This window comes from Debaryomyces fabryi (genome assembly GCF_001447935.2).
Source record: "Debaryomyces fabryi strain CBS 789 chromosome Unknown contig00093, whole genome shotgun sequence".
NCBI lineage: Eukaryota > Fungi > Ascomycota > Pichiomycetes > Serinales > Debaryomycetaceae > Debaryomyces > Debaryomyces fabryi.
The window spans coordinates 19,890-42,271 of NW_015385519.1; the positions used below are offsets into that span (position 1 = coordinate 19,890).

At 35.6% G+C, this 22,382-nt stretch overlaps 12 protein-coding genes across 12 annotated transcripts; 6 read left to right on the top strand and 6 right to left on the bottom strand.

The window, feature by feature from the left end:
- Positions 1–70: 70 nt before the first annotated feature.
- Positions 71–1,825, bottom strand: NPR2 (nitrogen permease regulating protein; the record flags this gene model as incomplete). The annotated part of the gene is made up of 1 exon (XM_015612757.1): positions 71–1,825. The coding sequence occupies one exon, from the start codon at positions 1,823–1,825 to the stop codon at positions 71–73; it is 1,755 nt and encodes a 584-aa protein (XP_015466416.1).
- A 748-nt stretch (positions 1,826–2,573) lies between these two features.
- Positions 2,574–4,322, top strand: FLU1 (Flu1p; the record flags this gene model as incomplete). Its single annotated transcript, XM_015612758.1, has 1 exon — positions 2,574–4,322. One exon carries the CDS (start codon positions 2,574–2,576, stop codon positions 4,320–4,322), a length of 1,749 nt encoding a protein of 582 aa, XP_015466417.1.
- Positions 4,323–4,648: 326 nt separating this feature from the next.
- Positions 4,649–6,367, top strand: HSP60 (chaperone ATPase; the record flags this gene model as incomplete). The annotated part of the gene is made up of 1 exon (XM_015612759.1): positions 4,649–6,367. One exon carries the CDS (start codon positions 4,649–4,651, stop codon positions 6,365–6,367), a length of 1,719 nt encoding a protein of 572 aa, XP_015466418.1.
- Positions 6,368–6,606: 239 nt separating this feature from the next.
- Positions 6,607–8,154, top strand: RRN11 (Rrn11p; the record flags this gene model as incomplete). The annotated part of the gene is made up of 1 exon (XM_015612760.1): positions 6,607–8,154. The coding sequence occupies one exon, from the start codon at positions 6,607–6,609 to the stop codon at positions 8,152–8,154; it is 1,548 nt and encodes a 515-aa protein (XP_015466419.1).
- An 87-nt stretch (positions 8,155–8,241) lies between these two features.
- On the bottom strand, positions 8,242–9,984 carry AC631_03932 (E3 ubiquitin-protein ligase; the record flags this gene model as incomplete). The annotated part of the gene is made up of 1 exon (XM_015612761.1): positions 8,242–9,984. The coding sequence occupies one exon, from the start codon at positions 9,982–9,984 to the stop codon at positions 8,242–8,244; it is 1,743 nt and encodes a 580-aa protein (XP_015466420.1).
- A 125-nt stretch (positions 9,985–10,109) lies between these two features.
- Positions 10,110–12,539, bottom strand: KIP1 (Kip1p; the record flags this gene model as incomplete). The annotated part of the gene is made up of 1 exon (XM_015612762.1): positions 10,110–12,539. The coding sequence occupies one exon, from the start codon at positions 12,537–12,539 to the stop codon at positions 10,110–10,112; it is 2,430 nt and encodes an 809-aa protein (XP_015466421.1).
- Positions 12,540–13,035: 496 nt separating this feature from the next.
- Positions 13,036–13,419, bottom strand: AC631_03934 (uncharacterized protein; the record flags this gene model as incomplete). Its single annotated transcript, XM_015612763.1, has 1 exon — positions 13,036–13,419. One exon carries the CDS (start codon positions 13,417–13,419, stop codon positions 13,036–13,038), a length of 384 nt encoding a protein of 127 aa, XP_015466422.1.
- Positions 13,420–13,698: 279 nt separating this feature from the next.
- On the top strand, positions 13,699–14,301 carry AC631_03935 (Rab family GTPase; the record flags this gene model as incomplete). The annotated part of the gene is made up of 1 exon (XM_015612764.1): positions 13,699–14,301. One exon carries the CDS (start codon positions 13,699–13,701, stop codon positions 14,299–14,301), a length of 603 nt encoding a protein of 200 aa, XP_015466423.1.
- Positions 14,302–14,943: 642 nt separating this feature from the next.
- Positions 14,944–16,377, top strand: BCR1 (transcription factor BCR1; the record flags this gene model as incomplete). The annotated part of the gene is made up of 1 exon (XM_015612765.1): positions 14,944–16,377. The coding sequence occupies one exon, from the start codon at positions 14,944–14,946 to the stop codon at positions 16,375–16,377; it is 1,434 nt and encodes a 477-aa protein (XP_015466424.1).
- Positions 16,378–16,913: 536 nt separating this feature from the next.
- AC631_03937 (uncharacterized protein) lies at positions 16,914–18,413 on the top strand (the record flags this gene model as incomplete). The annotated part of the gene is made up of 1 exon (XM_015612766.1): positions 16,914–18,413. One exon carries the CDS (start codon positions 16,914–16,916, stop codon positions 18,411–18,413), a length of 1,500 nt encoding a protein of 499 aa, XP_015466425.1.
- Position 18,414: 1 nt separating this feature from the next.
- On the bottom strand, positions 18,415–19,104 carry AC631_03938 (uncharacterized protein; the record flags this gene model as incomplete). Its single annotated transcript, XM_015612767.1, has 1 exon — positions 18,415–19,104. One exon carries the CDS (start codon positions 19,102–19,104, stop codon positions 18,415–18,417), a length of 690 nt encoding a protein of 229 aa, XP_015466426.1.
- A 250-nt stretch (positions 19,105–19,354) lies between these two features.
- Positions 19,355–21,067, bottom strand: PPZ1 (salt homeostasis regulator; the record flags this gene model as incomplete). The annotated part of the gene is made up of 1 exon (XM_015612768.1): positions 19,355–21,067. One exon carries the CDS (start codon positions 21,065–21,067, stop codon positions 19,355–19,357), a length of 1,713 nt encoding a protein of 570 aa, XP_015466427.1.
- Between the last annotated feature and the right edge of the window lie 1,315 nt (positions 21,068–22,382).

A 22,382-nucleotide genomic window follows, 5' to 3' on the forward strand; every position in this document is an offset into this window, starting at 1 on the left:
CGATTCAAAATTGACCTGTAACACAAAACATCAACATAGTGTTACCCGGCTTAATAGTCTCTATCACTTATCAACTATGGATGTTATTATGTGGTCCCAACTTCCTTAGTAGTGTTTCGATTTCGAACCTTGACTTTTGCATTTCGGTGTTGATCGAATCAAAATTCTGAAAGCCCTTTAATAATTTAATGAGCACAATTATATCATCTCCTTCCGCCTTGTCTAACTCGTCAACGTTGTCTTGTACGTCTTCTTCGTTTGATACGTCTGAATTTACTGAATCAGAATCGGACGACTGTGGCTCATTATCACTGTCGTTTCCGTCGTCTAGTATATATGTTGATTTGTTTACTTCGTAATTAAAACTAACACTTCTATTAGACTTGATATTTCCAGTTTTCAAATTGGTCTCATGCACTATGCTCTTCAATAGCGATTTATTTGCTGGTGTGTCGTCCATGGGGTAGACCCTCGAGTCTGATTTCGCTTTGAAAAGGTCTATTATTTTGTCTAGCTCATTGTCATTTTTGTTCTCGAACGATTTTGTTAGCGAGTTTAAAACAGGATACGAATGAACTCGATAGATGATGCCTCGAATTATCCCAAAATTAATAAATCTTCGTACATCTATATTGTTGAGGTATTTGCGATGTTGCATATACCACTCCTTTACTGTCTGCCCTTGATTCAATGACCTATATAGATAGAATAGTGTCGCTTTTGAAGGAACAACAGTGGTCTTCTCGCTGAATTTCTTCTTTGATGCTTTAAATATCGACGAGTGCTTGCTTGCGGGCGATGCTGAATTGGGAAATGTGGATGATTGTATGTCCAGATCGTCATTTAGTGGCAATTCATTCAATGTATTAGTTTCGTTGGTTATTATATATGCTTGACATTCTTCAGCCATATTATTCAACGTCAAGAAGTTTCCTATATGGTTCGTGGGAGCGTAAATATTACTGAATTGAAATATATCAATCATGTATATGCATTTATAGTGCATCAAATGTTGAATACATTGTTTGGTAAGAAGATAATCTGCATCCGCAAGCTGACTTATCCTTTTGATAGAATTGAGCCCATCAATATACGGTAATATTTTAAGCATTGTCGGATCCCAGTTTATATCAACCAACAGACTTAGCTTGACGGTTAGAATTGGCACTTGGTATGCCTTTGTGTTAACGGGTGGTGGTAATATAGGAAACAATTTAATATCCACTGAGTTAGCGCTATCTAGGGGTATACAACATTCCGAATAATTATTCAAGTCCTGATAAATCTGATGTATTAATGATTCGATTGACGACAAGTTAACCTTCTGCGTCCTTCTAAATCCCGGAGTAATAAACTCGTTGATCATTAGCACATTCTCGATTGGATACTCATCCTTGTTCTTAAAAAATGACCCAATTTTGTCCAATTTTGACAATATAAAACTTTGCTCTTCCAATACCTGAAACATCTTTCCCATCCGCTTAATGGCAGACTCGTACGGGGTCGTATCGCTGTTGTACGGGAACACAAAGCAAAAGTTAAAATTAAACGAGTTTCTGGAATACTTCTCGTTTTCAATATTCACCGGATACCCCAAAACCTTGAATCGATCTATCTTTATAGAAATCAACTTATTACACAACTTAGGCTTCGGTATAATGTAATTCTTGATCGTGTCGAAATTGAAAAGAGTACCACTTGAATCGCTCGTACTAGAGTTCCCAATTGAACCCTCAGGAACTTGATTCAACACTTTAGTCCCCTCTGTGGGATGAAATACCGCATAGAAGATAGCTGTTATCGGTACGAATCCATCGCTTTCCATCCTAGTCTGTCAACTACTATTGCAACTTTCTACTTCCTTGTCTATGTTATAGCTCCACTGATAATGCTCACTTGATACCGGCGTGTAAAGGTCATTACAAAACATCCTTGCATCTGTTACAAACACCCATACACCGCTATTTGAATTTACAGGAACGTTCCCTGTGAAAAAAATCGGAACGGATAAAATAAGTGCTACGAAACTATCATCATCCGAGCATCGGAGCTAATTTTCACCGATGTAAACAATACGGCTTTACATAGGTTTTTTTTCATTTATTTGCGCTACAGCCTTCTTCTACTCTAGCACACTAGTTAGCCTACAGTCATAATCCCAATAACCTTGTCTTTGACATATAGCAATTCAACATGGTAAGGTTTATTGCTGTTCATTATTAATATGTGGGGAATTGTGTCACAAAGAGTGTAGCTTGGTCTTTGCGAACAATTCTTGCTGCAACTAGGACACAGACTGTGACCAAGAATGCAATTGTTAATGTGATTGTAAATCGATAAGGTTAACTAACTATTTATGGAAATAATGGTGTTCGGCATTAAAAAATAGTTTTTCCCGGTTCAAACAAAGAGTTAGTAATCGAATTCGTATTTTCAAAATTTGACATTTCCTAATTCATTAATTTTCTCAACAGAAATTTATTTAAATAAACGGCATCTCTTCAATAAATGAGTAATACTTTTTTTAAGTCTAGACATTAACATATTTTACACGTATATACATAAAGTTTAATATGTCAGTCCCAACTGATAATCAGAACAAGGAAGCAAATGCTGCTCTAGAAAGCGCTTCTTCGTCGTTTATTACACCTGTGGATAGAGATGGAAATTCGGAAGACCAATTAGGACAAGAACCAGAAGCATTCACTGGAGATTTAGAGAATGGTAAAGATGAAGGTATTCCACGCGGAGGAGATGAATTGAGTCGTTATGAATCTAATTCTGAAGCATCAAGAACATTGAGTCATCGCTTGACAGGTGCGGGAAGTTTGATAAGTAGAGCCAACGATACTGATGAGCCTTTGCCGCCTATGGGTGGGGGTAAAGATTATCCTCCACCGTTAGGTTCTAGAGATCCATATGTGGTTTCGTTTAATGGACCAGATGATCCTATTCACCCGCATAATTGGCCGCAAATCAAAAAAATATTTACCTGTATGGTCGTCGGGCTTACTGCTCTTTCGGTCTCCCTCGGTTCAGCTATGTTTGCCGAAGCTAATCAAGACCTTAAGACAATTTATCACATTGGAACTTCGGTCGCTGCATTAGGGGTCTCATTGTTCGTGTTGGGTTTTGCTGCCGGTCCTATCATATGGGGTCCTTTGTCTGAACTTTACGGTAGAAAAATCGTCATGGTGCCTTCTTGTCTCGGTTACGTCTGCTTTTCATTTGCAGTTGCAACTGGAAAGGATATCCAAACTATCATGATTTGTAGATTTTTTGCTGGTTTCATTGGTGCTGCTCCTTTGGTCGTTGTTCCAGCTTCAATCGCTGATATGTATGGTGCTGCACAAAGAGGTCAAGCTATGGCTCTTTTTGCTATGGTTTTATTTGGTGGTCCAATGATGGCACCAATTTTCGGTGGCTTTACTGTTAAGAATGATGCATTAGGCTGGAGATGGACCTCGTACTTCAGTGGTTTGGTCGGGGCCCTTGCATTGATTGGAGTTGTCTTCTTCTATGAAGAAACACACCATCCACTAATTTTGGTCAAGAAGGCTGAAACTTTAAGAAGAAGAACGGGTAACTGGGGTATTCAAGCTCCTCATGATGAAGTTTCATTGTCTTTGAAAGAAATTTGTGAAAACAACGTCACCAGACCAATAGTTATGTTGTTCAGAGAGCCTATCTTATTATTAATCAGTATTTACAATGCATTCATTTACGGTTTGTTGTATTTGTTTTTAACAGCTGTTCCATTAATCTTCATCGGTCAATATCATTTTGTCCAAGGTGTTGGTGAATTACCTTATCTTTCTATGTTGATTGGTATCATCATAGGTGGATTGGTGTGTATATACTTCGATAGAAGATATACAAGAATAATGGAAGCTAATGGTGGTAAACCAGTTCCTGAAGAAAGATTGCCAGCTATGATGATAGGTTCCTTCTTCTTCTCTGCTGGTTTGTTCTGGTTAGGCTGGGCCGGTGATTATGCCGATAAGGTCCACTGGATCGTTCCAACAATCGGTGCTGCCCCAATCGGTTTTGGTTTGATTGTTATTTTCTTACCTTCCATCAACTACATCATTGACTGTTACTTATTCCTCGCAGCTTCTGCATTAGCTGCAAATACCTTCTTGAGATCTGCTTTTGCTGCTGCTTTCCCACTTTTTGCCCAGCAAATGTTCGTCAACATGGAAATCAAATGGGCCAGTACCTTGTTAGGCTGTTTCGCTGCTGTGTTGATTCCAGTTCCATTTTTGTTCTATAGATATGGTGCCCGTATTAGAGCAAAGTCAAAGTACGCATTTGTCTTATAATCCTGCCATAAAATCGCTTTTTAGCGCATATTAAAAATTACATACGTTTAAATTTATACTCTATACGTTTTTCCCCATACTACCTAATGAAATCTTTATTTCCTGCCTAATACTATAATATATGCTATATGAATCCATTTGTAAGTACATAAGAACCTGCTGAAAATTGCAGCCTAATCTCGGATTTGTGATTTGCACGCTCTCCCCGGCAAAAAGAATTTTCTGGAAGAATTCAGAAGTCAAGAATATAAATTGAAAAATTATAACTTCTATCAACTACGATAATCAATCTAACAGTTAAAGTTGATAACCAATAAAAAACCAAGATGTTGAGATCTGCTCGTCCTTCTTTAAAGAAAACCACTATTTCTCTTGCTCGTAACCTTTCTCATAAAGAATTAAAATTCGGAGTTGAAGGTAGAGCTGCCTTATTAAAGGGTGTTAACACTTTAGCGGATGCTGTTTCTGTCACTTTAGGACCAAAAGGTAGAAATGTTTTAATTGAACAACAATTTGGATCACCAAAGATCACTAAGGATGGTGTTACCGTTGCTAAATCGGTCACTTTACAAGACAAATTCGAAGACATGGGGGCCAAGTTATTACAAGAAGTTGCTTCGAAGACCAACGAATCAGCCGGTGATGGTACTACCTCTGCCACTGTCTTAGGTAGATCTATTTTCACCGAATCAGTCAAGAATGTTGCGGCTGGTTGTAATCCAATGGATTTAAGAAGAGGATCGCAAGCTGCCGTTGAAGCCGTAGTTAACTTTTTGCAAAGTAACAAGAAGGAAATCACCACTTCTGAAGAAATTGCTCAGGTTGCCACCATTTCTGCTAATGGTGACAAGCACATTGGTGACTTATTGGCCTCTGCTATGGAAAAGGTCGGAAAGGAAGGTGTCATTACCGTCAAGGAAGGTAAGACATTAGAAGATGAATTGGAAGTTACCGAAGGTATGAGATTCGACCGTGGTTTCATTTCTCCTTACTTCATCACCAACACCAAATCTGGTAAGGTTGAATTTGAAAACCCATTGATCTTGTTGTCTGAAAAGAAGATTTCTTCTATTCAAGATATCTTACCTTCTTTGGAATTATCTAACCAACAAAGAAGACCTTTATTGATCATTGCCGAAGACATTGACGGTGAAGCTTTAGCCGCTTGTATTTTGAACAAGTTGAGAGGACAAGTCCAAGTTTGTGCTGTTAAGGCCCCAGGTTTCGGTGATAACAGAAAGAACACTTTAGGTGATATTGCTATTTTATCAGGTGGTACTGTTTTCACTGAAGAATTAGATTTAAAGCCTGAAAATGCTACTATCGACTTATTAGGTTCTTGTGGTTCTATCACCATTACCAAGGAAGACACTGTTGTCTTAAACGGTGAAGGTTCAAAGGAAAACATTCAAGCCAGATGTGAACAAATCAGAACCAGTGTCAATGATTCTCAAACTTCCGAATACGAAAAGGAAAAGTTACAAGAAAGATTAGCTAAATTATCCGGGGGTGTTGCTGTCGTTAGAGTTGGTGGTACTTCCGAAGTTGAAGTCAGTGAAAAGAAGGATCGTTATGACGATGCTTTGAATGCTACTAGAGCTGCTGTTCAAGAAGGTATCTTACCAGGTGGTGGTACTGCTTTAATCAAGGCCTCGAGAATCTTAGATGAAGTCAAGGCCACTGCTGCCAACTTTGATCAAAAATTAGGTGTTGACATCATCAAGTCTGCTATTACTAAGCCTGCCAGAAGAATTATCGAAAACGCTGGTGAAGAAGGTGCTGTCATTGTTGGTAAGATCTACGATGAACCAAATTTCAACCACGGTTATGATTCTTCAAAGGGTGAGTTCACTGACATGATCGCTGCTGGTATTATTGATCCATTCAAGGTCGTTAAGAACGGTTTGGTCGATGCCAGTGGTGTTGCTTCTTTATTAGCCACTACTGAATGTGCTATTGTCGAAGCTCCAGAGCCAAAGGGTTCACCTGCACCTCCAGCTGGTGGTATGCCAGGTATGGGTGGTATGCCAGGTATGGGTTTCTAAACTAGTTAACCCATATATGCGTTCAAACATTATGATATTATGATGTATAGTACTCTATAAACAGAAAATGTATTGTAAATAGTTTATTATAGAGTGGTTATAATTAAATGAATGTTTTTTTATGAACTTTTTTTTCGCATCTCAGTTTTTTTTAAATTATGCTAAACAGATAAGCCTAAGTTAAATTTTTTTTTCTCTTATATATAGATTAGCCACGCAAATATGATATAATACTGAAAATGTTTGAAGACTTTCTATCTGATCCTAAATATTCAAATTCTAAAAAGAAACATAAACAGCTTCAAAGGCTATTACTCAAATACATTGAAGTACAGAAATTTCAGGAAATAATAAGTAATGAAGATTTACCTTTGAAACAAAGACAAAGGTTGAATAAAGCTAAAACAAAAAAGAAAATACTTAAGAAAATACATGAAGAACTCAATGAAAGGTTGCGGCCTGAGGAAACCTTCGAAATATGGCATCTTTATAAAAATTTAAATTTGGATAGACAAAAATCTGGCAAGAGGCATGGTGTACATGGACAAGGAAATATAACGGAAGGCCTAATGGATGAATTGATCAAATCTAATGAAAATGATGAAATTGAGAGTGATGGCTCGGAGAATGAACTGAAGATGGATAACCAACTTGATAGGTTTTTGAATTCATTTGATCTGTCAAGCACTTGGACTAAGGCGAATTTTTTGATCAAGACTAAAGGGCTTGAAGTCCTCCCACATGCGCCGTTAGAAACATACTCTTCTGGTTTCATGAAGAGCGACAATGCCAGCTTAATAAATCATCATATAAACAACCTTAAAACTTTATTGCACATAAATATTCTTAGACGTAATTGGGGACTAGCATATAAAATTTTTTGTTTACTAATTAGATTGCCTAAAGTTGATATTCGTTCATTGTGGCCATTGGGAATTGAGATTTTGAATAGACAAAGAGAGGAAACGGCCTACGATAACAGCGATATTAAATTATTTAAAGATGAAAAGTTTTTTGATTGGTTATCGTCATTCTTCATAATTAACAAACATAGTAACACGTTCAATTTAAGTAACACGAGGAAAATATCAGCTCCTATTTGGAGATCGGGTTCCAGAACCCATACACCGATGTATGTGATAACTTCTTTGTGGGGGCTAATGATCAAAAATAAATACGCAAGATTGAGAGATAGACTAGACGAATTATTACTAGAACCCCCTTACAATACTGACGGTATTTTTTATTTCCTAATGACCTTATGCAAACTATTAGAAAACTGTAAATTAGCAAATAAGTTCTCTAGCTTTAGTGAAGAATGGCCAAGAGATGAAAGTGAGAATGAAGATGAAGATGAAATGAATGATTCTCTCTTTCTTTCCAAAACTGATATACATAAAAGAATCCTAGAAAATCAAAAGGTTATTGAAAAAAACTTGGAAAAATGTAAAGAGTTTAATTTCGATTTCCCGAAAGCTTTAATTAATAATGAAATAAACTGGATTATGAAACAAATAAATGAAGATAATAATGACAACTCATCGATATCATCGAACTCTGAAAGGGATTTCGATAATGAGGATGATGTTCACAACAGGAACATTTCAAGTACACCGATAGATGTAGAACCGATCTTTGAAGATATTGATGGCAAGTCTAAAAGCCGTCAAAATAGTATTGATTTATATGAAAATAAACTGAGCATTGAAGAAGCTGAAGATAATTCAAGAAATGATAATTTAGAAGAAAACAATCAAAGTATGAATTTTGATTTCGACTTTGATTAATTCAAAGTCTTGTATAGTAATATATTGATAAATTATATATTATATGTAACTAATAATAATTGCATCTATTTCAAATGTAAATAAAGACTAATTAGAATCATTAGTGGAGTGAGCATTTCTGGGGTCATTAATACGTATTTCATCACCGTTAGAAGAGGATAAGTTTGGCTCAATTATACTCAATTCATTGCCGGGTGGTTTTTGTTTTATGGTGAGGGTTCCTTGGTTAAATGTCGAAAAATCAACCTTATATTGTTCATTTGCCGATTTATGCAACGGAAGAATTGTCCAGTCTTGGGGTATTATGGCAGTCGTTGGAAGTCTAATAGTCTGAAATACTTCAGACGGTTCGGTTGTCCTTGTAGGAGGTGGTGTAATTGTAGGCTCGGGATACTCTGCTGGAATATTAAGTCCATTTAAAACATTTTGATTCCTTTGTGATTCAAGGTCAGCATTTCTTCTTGAGGACTCTTCGTTGGTTGGTGTTGGTTGTGCTTGTTGAGTTTGTATAGCTATTTCTGGTTGTGCTTCTGGTTGTGCTTCTGGTTGTGCTTCTGGTTGTGCTTCCGGTTGTGCTTCTGGTTCAGCTTCTGGTTGTACTTGTTCATGTGCTTGTTGTTGTAAATCGTTTGCTTCAGCTTGAAATACCTTTCTTCTACATAGTGGGCAAATTTCGGATCTTTCGAGCCAATCCTTCAAGCATCCCATATGAAGAATATGACCACAATTCAATTTTTTGGGGAACCTCCTAGCAGGCAAACTTTTATGGTGGGTTCTCTCATATTCATCCAATGCGTACATATCTTCCCTGCAAATAATACACAAATTATCAGATGTTTCTAATTCTTCCTTAGTCGCATTAGGTAATTGGCTATCTAATTTTTTAGAAGATTCAATAAAAGCAAATAATTGCGATATTTCTTTGTAAGTTTGCTTCAAAGATAAGTAAGTTCCTTGAAGCATGGAAATTGGCAAAGACAACCCCGAATGAATTGTGAGTAAGTAAATAAACCCTAAATATGAAATTGCTTTCAAGGAAGCAGAGCATATATCAATGCTTTTGCTGAAGAATGCCTTATTATCCCAAACTCTTTCATTGTCCTCTTCTTCATCTTCATCTAATTCTTCCTCATTTTCTTCATCAATATCGAAATCATCCTGATGATGACGGTAAAATGCAAGCTCATAAATATTTAATAGTAATTTCGAATAGTACGTTAAAGCCTCCACTCCTTGAACAGCAAACTGGAATCCAAACAACAAGCACGTCACGGAATTGATTCCTTGAAACACATCATAAACTAAGAATTTAGCAATTGCAAAATCGCTTATAATAAACAATAAAATTAACCAAAAATGCAAACTTCTCAGATATTTCTGTAAAATATTATACGTCGTATATCTTTCATTTGACGAATTATTAAAGATCTTCATATGAATGTAGTCCAATCTGTCAATAAGAATCACATGGAAGATCTTGAAACTGACTGCTATACCTAATAGTAAGCAATTTAAGATTAGATTGTTATCATTAGTTGTCAAATTAAATAATAAATTAATGAAATATATTGGCAACTTTTCAACAAGATGCTCAACTTCTATAATTCTTAGGTGTCCAAACAATAATAGTTGTATAAATTTTCCACTTAAGACAAATGATAGAAATAAAAAATTAAGCAATATACCTAACTTATAACCATCTGTAAACTCAATCAAAAATGTAAAAACGTTCGGAGATATCTCAAGAGAAGTATAAACTGACCAGCTTATTAAGGCTATTGATACTGATATATACCCAATAAAGTATTGATAGCTCTTATCTATAATCATTGTTGGTTGAATCAACCTAAGAAAGTGTATGGGGTTTATGATTTTGTAAATCTCAGTGCTGTTCAAAACTGTCACATTAAATAATTCGCAGCAGAAATTAATCTATATTAAAATTACATATACAATTACTTATTAAGAGTAGTATTTACGTCATGAATAATTCTTCTTCTTTTGAAAGCAACCGCCGATAAATTCTCTTTATCCGAATTCGATCTACTGAGTTGTGGGATTTTAGTTCTTTGTAAGTCAGTATTAACGCTTAATGCAATCGAAGATGATTGTCTTTTCAAAGGGGATTTCTTGGAGGGCGATGATTTTGCACTTGGTAATCGCTTTGAAGGGGAAGATGTAGGTTCCTTCGTTGGTGAATTGAATTGCTTCAAAGGTGATTGTTTTGAATGCTTAACAGGTGATTTATAGGGTGACCGCACTGGCGATTTCACAATAATATTAGCTTCATTTGACGTTATTTGATGCTGAAGAGTGTTCATATTCTGATTAATGTCATTTAATGAATCGCATAATTTGTCGTCTTTTTGTATTATCAGGTCACTTATGGCTTTTAATTTTGGCATATCTTCCAATAAATTGTTTTTATCAATTATTTGGTTAATTTTAGCTAGATTTGGATTTATAGTATTTGTAATGAGTGATGAGATGTTATTTGTTGTAGTAGATAGTTTGTGAGAATTTTCGTCATTGAAATCGTGATACTGCTTTCTAAAGGAAGTAGCGTCCTTCTCTATCGAATTGTAAAATTTCTTCGATTCATGAAACCAATTTGACTGCCTTTCCAATAACGTGCTTCTTTCCGAATTCATAAATTTGGATGAAACTTCGTTGATTGAATCTTTAAATAGAATTTCATGTTTGAGATGTGAATCATCTAGCATTGTAGCAAATTTAGTCATCATATCTGATTTTATTGACGACAACTGCTTATTTACCCGCTCTGATACTATCTGATCAATGAAATTGTTTAAAGCATGTGGATCCAAGTGCTCCTCTGTTATGTATCCCGAAAATTTATCATTAGCTATTTTCAAGTCTGACATACTTGACTTTATTTTCGCTTCATTATCCGAAACGATATCATGAAATTCATGAAAATTGGCATTTATATCATTCATCATCTTAGGAATCTTATCTATAGACTCGCTTAATTTTGTATTTGTTGAAGAAATTGTTTCCGATAAATGGTTCTTACAGGCCTGTAAATTATTTTGAATACTCTCAATACTTGAATTTAAGCTTTTATTTTGACTCTCTTTGGAATTGTTCAAATCATTAACAACACTTTCTATCAGTGATATTGAGCTTTTCAAACTATTGGTAATCAATTGATTTAATTGAAGCTTAGACGACTGGTAATTTTCATTCAATTTTAATACTTTATCATTTAACATGCTTATCATAGACTCTTGGTCAGATATCTGCTTTTTGTTACTAACCTCAATATTTTCCAAGTTCTTAACTTTTAACTGGTACTCGTTGATTTTATTTTTATAATTCTTATTATTCAATTCTGTGGTCTTTTTCAAATTAGATAATTGACTAAGCTTCATGTTTAATCCACTTATTATTGAATTGGATTCCTTTAGTTCAGCTTTTATTATATCATTATTTTCAATTAATGTATTATAGTTATTTTCATCCATCCAAATACCATTCTTGTTTCTGGTAGCAATCAAATCATTATTGAGCTTAGCGATTTCCTTTGACATATCTTTTAATAAGATTTTCTTGAGCATTAAATCACAATCTTGTCCTAACTGTGGTTTGTTCTGTATGTTCTTTGCTCGAGAAGCATATTCTAATGTAGAGATCGTTTCATCTAAGTTTATCTTAGCTGGTGATATAGTTGCAATTAAAGCAGTTTTTGTTTGACCTCCAATAGAATCCTGGAGAAGTCTTGTCAACTTAGATTCTCTATATGGAATATGTGATGTATTAGAAGATGATAAGCTTCTATCACTTAACGAATTAATCACTCTGCCTAAAGTTAATAAACTTTGGTTAATCAGACCTGCTTCTTTAGCTCTCTGGTTGACAGCACCCGACCGATTGATATTTTCAGATCCAGCTAAATCCACTAAGTTCATTTTAGAAACCTTGAAAAACTCATTGCCTTGCTTCTTATATAAATTAACGGTAAATATCGTATGAGATCTAGAAGATACGTCGTTTAGTTTAGTACTAGCTGTTTTACGCTTAATTAGACCCTTTCGTAATATATTTAGCCCATCAATTGCATTATTAATATACGTTTCTTGCAAATTTTGGATAATTAGTGTATCACTATTTGGTTTCTTGGACTCAAATATTCTCAACCTGCTGCTTCTATCAGTATCATCGTTTAACAAGTCTTTCAAATCCTCGTTATACAACTCAATAAAGGAGCATTTTACCACGTAATCATTTGCCCCAGAATCGCTTTCTAACGATTTGAAAAGTTCGTTTAAGGTCCTAGGAATTATACCGGCCGTTTCATTTAGCAGAGGAATATAAGTCTCTAACTTATCAACTGCATCCTCTGTATTACAGTTACCACACATTGTATATGTCTTTCCCGTACCCGTCTGCCCGTACGCTAGTATCGTTACATTAAATCCATTGATGAAGTCATTGAATAGCGGCATCGCTACTTTGTCAAATAACAACAGCTGGTCGGCCTGTGATCCATATACTTGGTCCACCGTGTATGTTTTGGAATTCATAGAATTAATAAATGTGGAAAACTGTTGATCTTGGTTCACAGTTATCGTGGGATTGGAAATCGAGTATGTATCACTAGGAAGGTCAACAACAGGGGGAGATTTGGCCGTAACCTCTCGAGAATTCCTCCCCCGGCACCGTACTACTACTTGAATATTAGACGCCATATCTATCTGCACTATTCTTTAGATGCTAATCCACTCTACGTCAAAGCTGTTGTTTTTTGGTGTTTGTTAGTCTTTGTTTACAAAATATGTGATTTCCCATTTGGTTATATGCAGTACACATATACACTACCATAATTACTATTACTATCACTATCACTATATACCTAGCCTAATCAAAGAAGTCGTCGTCGTCGTCCGAGTCAATGCTTGTGGTCCTTCTGTCGAACACGATCTTGCTCTGTGTTTGCTTCTTTTCATCTCGTGATATACCGTCGAGAATCTCCACTATATCGTTTTCTGATAATTTCCGAGTAATATTCCCCATTGCCGCCAACTTGATGATATATTGCTCGACTGCATCAGCTCTATCTGGACGAACAATTCTTACTCTGCTCAATCTTTCTCTGGCGCTTGTTTCGAGTATTTGTGATAACATCGAAAGTTTCATCTCATCCTTTTTATCTCCACCTTGGTCAGCCGGTGCTTGACCAGAATTTTTCTGCAATTCAGACAATCTTGCTGATCTTATAGCATTAAGCTCTGCGTCGTCCATCGTTCACGTACAACTAAACTAAACTGTGTGGAATGAACTATACGTAGTAAGCGCCCGCTGAGAAATAACTGATGAGTTAATTCTCACGGACGTATTATGTAATCAATAAGAGAGTCCACTTTAAAATGAATTGCTCAAGTGAATCAAGCAACTAACAACAGACAACAAGAAATAGCCACCGATGGATAAATCGAACATTCTAAGAAAGTACAAGATTGTGTTTTTGGGGGATCAAAGTGGTATGTATAAAAAAAAAACATCGACAATAGATGATGGAAAATGAGAAAATTCATTAAGTCAAACGACAGTATACTAACATCGGTAGTTGGTAAAACATCATTGATAACCAGATTCATGTATGACACGTTTGACGATCAATATGCAGCCACAATAGGTATAGACTTTTTGCTGAAGACTATGTATTTGGAAGACAATAAGACGATTAGATTGCAGTTATGGGACACTGCAGGGCAAGAGAGGTTCAGATCGTTGATACCATCATATATTAGAGACTCGCATGTGGCAGTGATATGTTATGACATAACAAATAAGAAATCATTTGAGAACTTGAATAAGTGGATCCAGGACGTGAAATTGGAACGGGGGGACGACGTGATAATAGTCGTTGTGGGCAACAAGTCGGACCTTAACAACAAGAGACAGGTGACCATGGAGGAATGTGAGGCGTACCTCAAGTCGATAAACGGGAAATTTTGCATCGAGACGTCTACCAAGGCCAACCACAATGTCAAACAATTGTTTAAAAAAATTGCATCGAGCTTACCAGACATCGAAACGTCGGCCAAAGACGAATCTACCCAGCCCGAAACTGTGGATATCAACATTGAACAGCCCAAAGTCGAGAGCAGCTCCTGCTGCTGATTGGCCTTATTCAACCCGACCCGCTCTGGTAGTCTAACTGTATATAATGCTAATGGAGTTTTCACCATCGGGCCTATATAGTATATTATTTCGATCAAAATACTGGCATAATCCATTACGTACGTGCATTTTACATCGTAGCTTTCTGTCTATGTTCTCTGAAACTGACCGCCCGTTTTTCTTAAACTAGAGCTCATATCACGTTACAGTGGTGTTTTAGCACGGCAAGCCGTAACGCTTTTGGCTATTTCTGTCAATTGCCTGAGTCACCATCAACAACTCAATCAATCCGAACAGTCTCTACACGTCTAAACCGTAAGTTATATGGAATCCCAAAATAGTGGTTGTAGGTCATCATTCCGAGAATGAATACTTCTTTTACTAATCTATACTAATTGACAGCAGTTGACGTCATAGAGTGGTAGCGAAAGCGATTTCATTTGTCACCTTGGAACACTTCTATTAATATACAGTCGGCTTAAAATTATTTTCAAAATCGAGCCTAAACATTCGGAATGTACCCTGCAATGTACCTATTATTATTATTAGTTAAATCGTAATTTGTTTTATTTACTTCTATTATATACTGTTCTCAAGTCCAGTTTAATGGTTGAGAGGATCGAAGGTGTTTAATGATATAATATGCCTGCAATTAATAAGACACCTGCATTATTGCTGAAAGAGACGGCGGACGACACGAGAGAAGCTGAGAACATTGAACATGCGCAAATAAACAAAAAAGGTGAACATACACCTAATTCAAACGAACAAAAGCAAAATATTATGATACTGCTGCTGCTGCTGTTAGCTGAAACAGTCACAGAATCCAAACAAGGAGAAGATGAAGGTTCAGAAACAAGAGAATCGGATCCTGAAGATCATCGTAGAGGGGTTCAAGACCTGGCGAGTACAAAGACTGCCAATGCATATAACACGAACTCCAAAAAGAAGCGGGCGTCGAAAGGGAGGGTATTTCAATGTACTGGGTACCCCGATTGTAATATGTCGTTCACAAGATCAGAGCATTTAGCGAGGCACAAGAGAAAACATACAGGGGAAAGGCCGTTTACATGTCCCCATTGCCATAAGAATTTTTCAAGGCTAGACAACTTGCGACAACATAAACAGACAGTGCATGCTTATGAAAGCTTCATGGGCAGCAGCTCAAATAATTTCCCGGTTTCGACCAGTTACAACTCCGAAGGTACGAGTGGGAGTATGGAGACTAATAATACTAACTATATGCCCATTCCAAATCATTTATCCAGAAATAGTAGTGCAAACAAAGGAGCTCCTGAGAGTCCTATGAACTGTGGTTTAGGTAACACGCCTGAATCAGCTGCAATGATCTCCCCTCCAAATACAAACTCGCCTGTAAATTATCACTTGCCGTACCAAAATCAGTTCTATCAGAATAATAATTACGAACTGGGTAGCAGTAGTGGAAATAATAGCTTTCTGTATCCAGATTCACAATTAAAGACAAAAATTAGCGAATTTAAGCCAAAAAGAAGACCAAGACCCTTATCGCTAGTTCATTCATTCACAGAAAATATGGCGCCCGGTGACAATAACAACTTACATATAAGGCAGCTGTTGAAGTCAGCACCAGCATTGTACACTACGAATGGTGCCTTCACTTATCCACCGAAATCGGCGCCCTTAACCCCAAATATGGTTAGTCCATTATCACCATTATTTCATCACGCGTTTAATCAAACCATGGATTTGCCAAAATCTCCTAACATCAATTCTAACACTTTACGCTTACCACCTTATAATCACCCTATTAACAATAATAGTATGCCGAGCAACTCTGTGAACAAGAATATCACTTTGCCGTCTGTTCAAGAATTACCTATTCCTACCCAATTCAACCCTATAAATACTTCAAAAACTTCAAAAACATGGCTAAAAGAGGTATTAAATGATGAGTCCTCAGCATCCACGAGTAATTCCAAAGATATTGCTCGGCTGGCACCTACACAAGAAGATAAACACGTTTCCAAAAAACCTACAATTAATAATTTGTTATCTCCATATGATGATGATGAGTTTCCAAATTCCGTAAAATGATTGATGATTCATGTTGAAAAATACAAGATTTACCAGGCAGCAAGCCTTCTACAACGCATTGAATGAATATGTCTCCACTATGTTTTTATTCGAGCTATAATGATGATTTGAGCCGTATCGTTCTTTTATTGTTCGACATATTTGAACTAATACTAGATGTTTTCTAATTGAAATCATTCGTAAACTTTCAAATCATGCTTATACTTCACATAATTATGTTTGAGATTGCCAAGTTCATTTACATACATTCATTAAGTGGTCATTAGTCATAACGAAATGATTACAAATTAGACGATATATATATTATATCACCATTTATTTACAATATCTAGATTCGATAGCATACATATTATCAGAAAATATACTGTTTATATCACATCTTAAGTAGTTTCTTAGGTACATTCCGCATTATCTCATGCCGTTGGGTATGTGCGGCACAAACATTATCCGAAGAAATATCTGGGTGAAAAAAAATTTTGCGTGTGAATCTAACATTCGCCAGTACATATTGAATTACAATGATCTAGATGGCTAATATGAGGATTAATTCTAGTAAAGAGAATGAATTAGAGAAGGAAAATGTATCTTTCGATACGAAGGTACCTACTTCAAGTGAAGAACCATGGGAAGAATTGTCAGATGACCACAAACAATACTTGACTGATAAACATGGTACTTACAAATTAGACCCAATACCGTCCATTAATGATGAGGATCCTTTAAACTGGCCTGTAGGAGTCAAAGCTATACAGTTAGGGATGCTTTCATTTCATGCATTTTCGACGACATTTATGGCCGCAGGAGTTATTCCATCCTTTGCAACCCTACTGGAAGAGTTCGGTACTTCAGTTAGCGCCTGTTCATACTTCACTTCTACTCAAATTCTAGTGTTGGGTATATTTCCATTATTATGGGTTCCTTTTATGAATAAGTATGGAAGACTCCAGTTATTAATATTATCAGCTTTAGGGTCATGTGTTTTTAACATTGGTTGTATATTCTCCGACAATTACAGAGACCTTATGATCTGCCGTATATTCGGTGCTTTCTTCGTTTCCCCAGCTATCGCGGTGGGAGGTGGTGTAGTATCTGAATTGACATTCAGTCATCAGCTAGGCTGGTGGACTGGTTGGTGGGTTGTTGGAGTTACTTTAGGAACACATGTAGGTCCATTTCTTATGGGTTTTGTTCAGTATCAAACAGGGGATACTAAATATACCTTTGTTGTATTTGCAATAATGAATTTCTTGCAATTCTTTGGGTATTTGACTTTGGGAAAAGAGACTGTGTACAATTCTAAGATATATACCAAATCAATCAATTCACTCTTCAAAATACGACCAAAAACTGAATGTGATTTAAACCTTGCAGTAATATTAAGTCCAATCAAATGCATAAATAAGCCAAAAGTCGTCATCCCTGCCATTGCATATTCTGTATCATTTTGTTATGCAAATGTTGCATGTGGAGTAGAGTTAACTAGCTTGTTCCACGAAAAGTTTAACTTTAACCCACAGCAGATAGGCTTACAATTCTTAAGTTTAATTTTGGGATGTATATTAGGAGAGCAAATTGGTGGATGGGTGTCTGACCTTTGGATGAAGTATTATTTTCATTTCAAAAAGTCAGAAAAAACCATTGAAGATCGCTTATGGTTATCGTATCTGGGTTTCATTATTGCAATCGTAGGATTGATCATTTATGGAGTTTTGCTAGGTAATATTACTGATAATAAGTGGAGATTTGGACCGCTCGTGGGCTTATGTCTTGCTTCATTTGGTTTACAAATAATAACTACCATTTTAGTCACATACGCAATCGACTCAAACCCTTCAAATGCATCAAATATAGCATTGTTTATAACTGTGGTACGGCAGGTATTTGGTTTCGTTGGACCATTTTATTTTCCGGTGATGTTGGAGAATCCTAATCTTGGAATCAAGAGTACATACGGAATACTAGCTGGCCTAGTGGCAGCATTTGGATTAATTCCAATTGCCTTATTGCATTCATCCCGGTATCTTGGGAAGCATTAGTTTACTTCGCCAACCGCTTTTGTAAATTTAGTTTTAATTCATTGATACTAATTAATTTTTGTTCTATAATCAATACTTCTTTGTTGTTTTGAGTTTCTTCTAGCATATGCATTAGGCTTTTACACAATTTGCTTAGTTTATCAAGATAAGCTATGTATGTGACATATCTCGACCATAATTTTTCGGAAGCCGCAAACTTCAAAGGTATCTGCTTTACTTTCACATCTCCACTAATTTCCTGTCTATATATTTCAATATCTCTCCTTAAAGATGGCAACATAGTTTCTAATATGAACATTTCATAATCTTTTACAATGCCGTACAATTCAGTGTTAGTCTTCTTTTTCGAAATTTGTAATCTATTCAACTTCTCATTGTCCAACAATAATTCTTTGATGCGAGGATTAGTTACTTTATCAATAATTTCATTCTTGATAGAAAAGTCATCCAATTTATACTTCTGGTTTAAAAGCTGCCTCAATGGGTCTGTTTCGTTTTCAATTGGTGGAGTATTTTCGATATCTATTGGCAAGTCAGGAAATCTGAAATCATTATCTATTGTATGAGTTAATCTATTTAATATCTCTGCATTTTGTTCAACTGTTCTAGAAAGCTTGTTCACTAACTCTAATAATGGCTCGATATTTTCGGTGTTCAATAGAAAACTAAACGAGTTATTATACTTTGACATCATGGATAATATCTGAAAAAGACATTTGGTACAGAACTTTAGTTCTTTAATCCAAAATATTGTTACACAAACTATGAGGTAATACGAGATATCTACAAGATGAAAATTAATTACAGAATGTACCAGTTAAAAAATTAAAACGGTTCTGTTGTAGCAGATGTATAAAAATTATATATATATATATGGACATTAGAAAAATATCATGAAATCATTAAAGTAAAACTCAGCGTCGACTGCATTTGATTTGAATTTAATCTTGCAGTTGCTGTAACTGCGCATTTTTCCGTTCTTCTTTACCCTTTTTCATCACTTGCTTCAACGCAATGCTATCCAACGGATCTAATAATTCAAACAGACAAAGTAACTCATCACTCACACTCATAACTGCACCCCAGTTATCAAATTCACCACAATAATTCGGCGCAGAAAAAACCGTCACCAATGTTCTATCATTGAAAAATTCATAACCATCTTCAACAACCATATGGGCTCTACAGACCAAGTCAAACCCGAATTTCTGTAGAAATTTATTAATAGCGACTCTGGAGAATACATAAGACACACCTCTTTCATTATCTTCCCATTCATTCATGGTATCGGCCGGATCTGACCAAAGTAAATCATTCAATAGACCAAAGTCTGGCACATCCGTTGGTCTTGCAATGTTTCTAATTTCTTCCATCGAGTTAAGTACTGGAGATAGTCCACCATGCACACAAAATATTTTTCCTGCTACAATAGCAGCTATAGGTAAAGTATTAAAAGTGTCTATGAATAGCTTCCACGTCTTGATATTGCAACGACGCTTACATTCATCATAAAACCCATAAACTCTAGTAACGTTAGCACATTCGTGATTTCCTCTTAAAAGAAAAAAATTTTCAGGATATTTAATTTTATAACATAGTAAAAGTAAGATTGTTTCTAAGGACTGCTTTCCTCGGTCGACATAATCACCTAAAAATAAATAATTTGTTTGAGGAGGAAACCCACACTTAGTGAAAATTCGAATTAAATCGCCATATTGACCATGCACATCCCCAACCACTTTAACAGGAGGGCTTAATTCTAACAATGATGGCTGCAGCAAGAAAATGTTCCTTGCTTTAGCACAGATCAACTGAATTTCATGGTTCTTAAGACAAACGCTTTTTGTTTTCTTACCACTGTAACCAGCATCCAATAATCTCTGAATCAAATTCTCAATATCAATAGAGCTGTTATCATTGCTTTCATTAGAATCAGCAGTTGAGCTATGCAGTATATTATTAATCGGTACCTCCTTGTTGATATTATCAATCGACAGTTGGCTTTCCAGACCCTTATTTGTATCCTCTTGTAAGTCTTTGGTACTTCCATTTGCACTAGATGACGTTAGTTGCGGTGATAATGGATAATTACTAATACTTCCGGAATGATGTGAATGGTTTGTTGAAGTCCTACTTATGTTGTTCGAAGGATTGCTGTTATCAAAAGATGATGATAAATAAGGTGAATTCGAATTAAATGAATGATTTTTGGGACTTAGTGGTGTATCCTCTCCATCTGTACCTGTATTTCGCCTAATTAAAATGGGTTCTTTCGGTTCCACTTGAATCATCGAAGGTGGTAAATTAAAATTATTGTTAGCATGCTGATTTGATGGGTTTTTTTGTAAGCTCAAGTTTGAAAACGAATTCGATAAGTTGGAATTGGAGTTATTATTTGAATGAGCATTATTGTTCCCGTTGTTCGGTATGTTCATACTATGACTGCTGCTGTTCATGTTGTTCAAACTAGTCGATGAATTCTTGCGTGAAGTTGACTTCGATCCCGTCTTTGGTGAACCATTCGTTGAACTGTCATCCTTCAGCATTGATATCCTTGACCTGATAGATCTTGAAGACTTTGCCGAGTTTCCCGTGTCTGTACGCGACAATGGAGACCCCTTCAAGTCTTTAGGCTTTGATGAATTGTTCCCCATTCTCCTAGTTTTAAATTACCTATGACTTAAAAAACTCTGAAAAAAAATCCCCTTTATCACTTTATCGTCTCGTCAGAATTAACGTTATTCCTAGATAACTATATCAAGTATTGATATAAATTAGGTGTATATTTCAATATGCGTCACTCCCAAAAAAATCAATCAAAATGTTTATCAAGTCAATCAATCAATTAAGAAGTACTATTGTTATTCTTTCCGACTCTTTGTTATATATAAAGCTAACGAACGAGTGATCTAATCAATATCCTTAGCCATTAAAATGACCAAGTGTAATCATTTCTTGATATTGCTTCAACATGTTCAAGGCGCGATTTGGTCATTATTAATTGGTACTGTATATAATATATTATCACTATCCCTATCAATTATTCTAGAACGAGAACGCCTGTCCAAGAAAAGTCAGGATATACGTCCAGTAATGAAGCTGATGAACAAAATGTTCTGCTGAGGTGCTCCTAAAGAGATGTCCCATTTGTGCTAGTATAATTATAATGTAATTATAAAGCGCTCCAGCTTGAACGACATCTTTAGTGAGTACTAATTAAAGATTTGGAAATTTGCAATTTAATGACAAAATCTAAATAGGAGAGTAAAAAAGCTTAGCATAAACATTTTATTTTTTCACATGAAGCTTGATAAGAAAGAATAGGCCGTAAATTTCAGTGAAGATTTATCAATTTTTTCAGTTACCTGACGTCCAATAGTAGTTCAAGACTATTGATTGTATACTTGTAGAATATGAATTGAAGAAAGAGGGCCTTTGATGCATTATGCTGTAATCCAAGTACTCTAAAAAGGAAACCAAATTTTATTCTTATGTTTTCTATTTTCATATTGTCTAAGTATTAGGATGGTTAAAAATTAAAATATATAAATATATTTGGGTTTAGTCTGCAAAATACTGCAATTTTTTAAAATAATGCACTTAAATACAAAAATTGAACTAAAGTATTAAAAATCGTACAAGATTAAAACTTTTTGAATGCCAATTTCTTAGAAGTTAGTTCTAATTCTTAGTTTTATAATTATAAACTCTTTGACTGATCATCACTTATTAACTTTGTTTATTATATGAAACGTCATAGTTCAGAATTTGCAACATTGTGTGATGTAAAAAAGCTTATGCCCCTCCTTTAGATTCAGTAGGAACTCATAATATGTGTTCAGTATATTGCAGTTATATCGAAGATAACAAATTTAAATTACGTTACAATTACTCTTAATATTATTGGGATACTGACACTTTTTAGCATCTTTGGTACCGCTTACTTTCTCCGCGATGAAAAAAAATCCG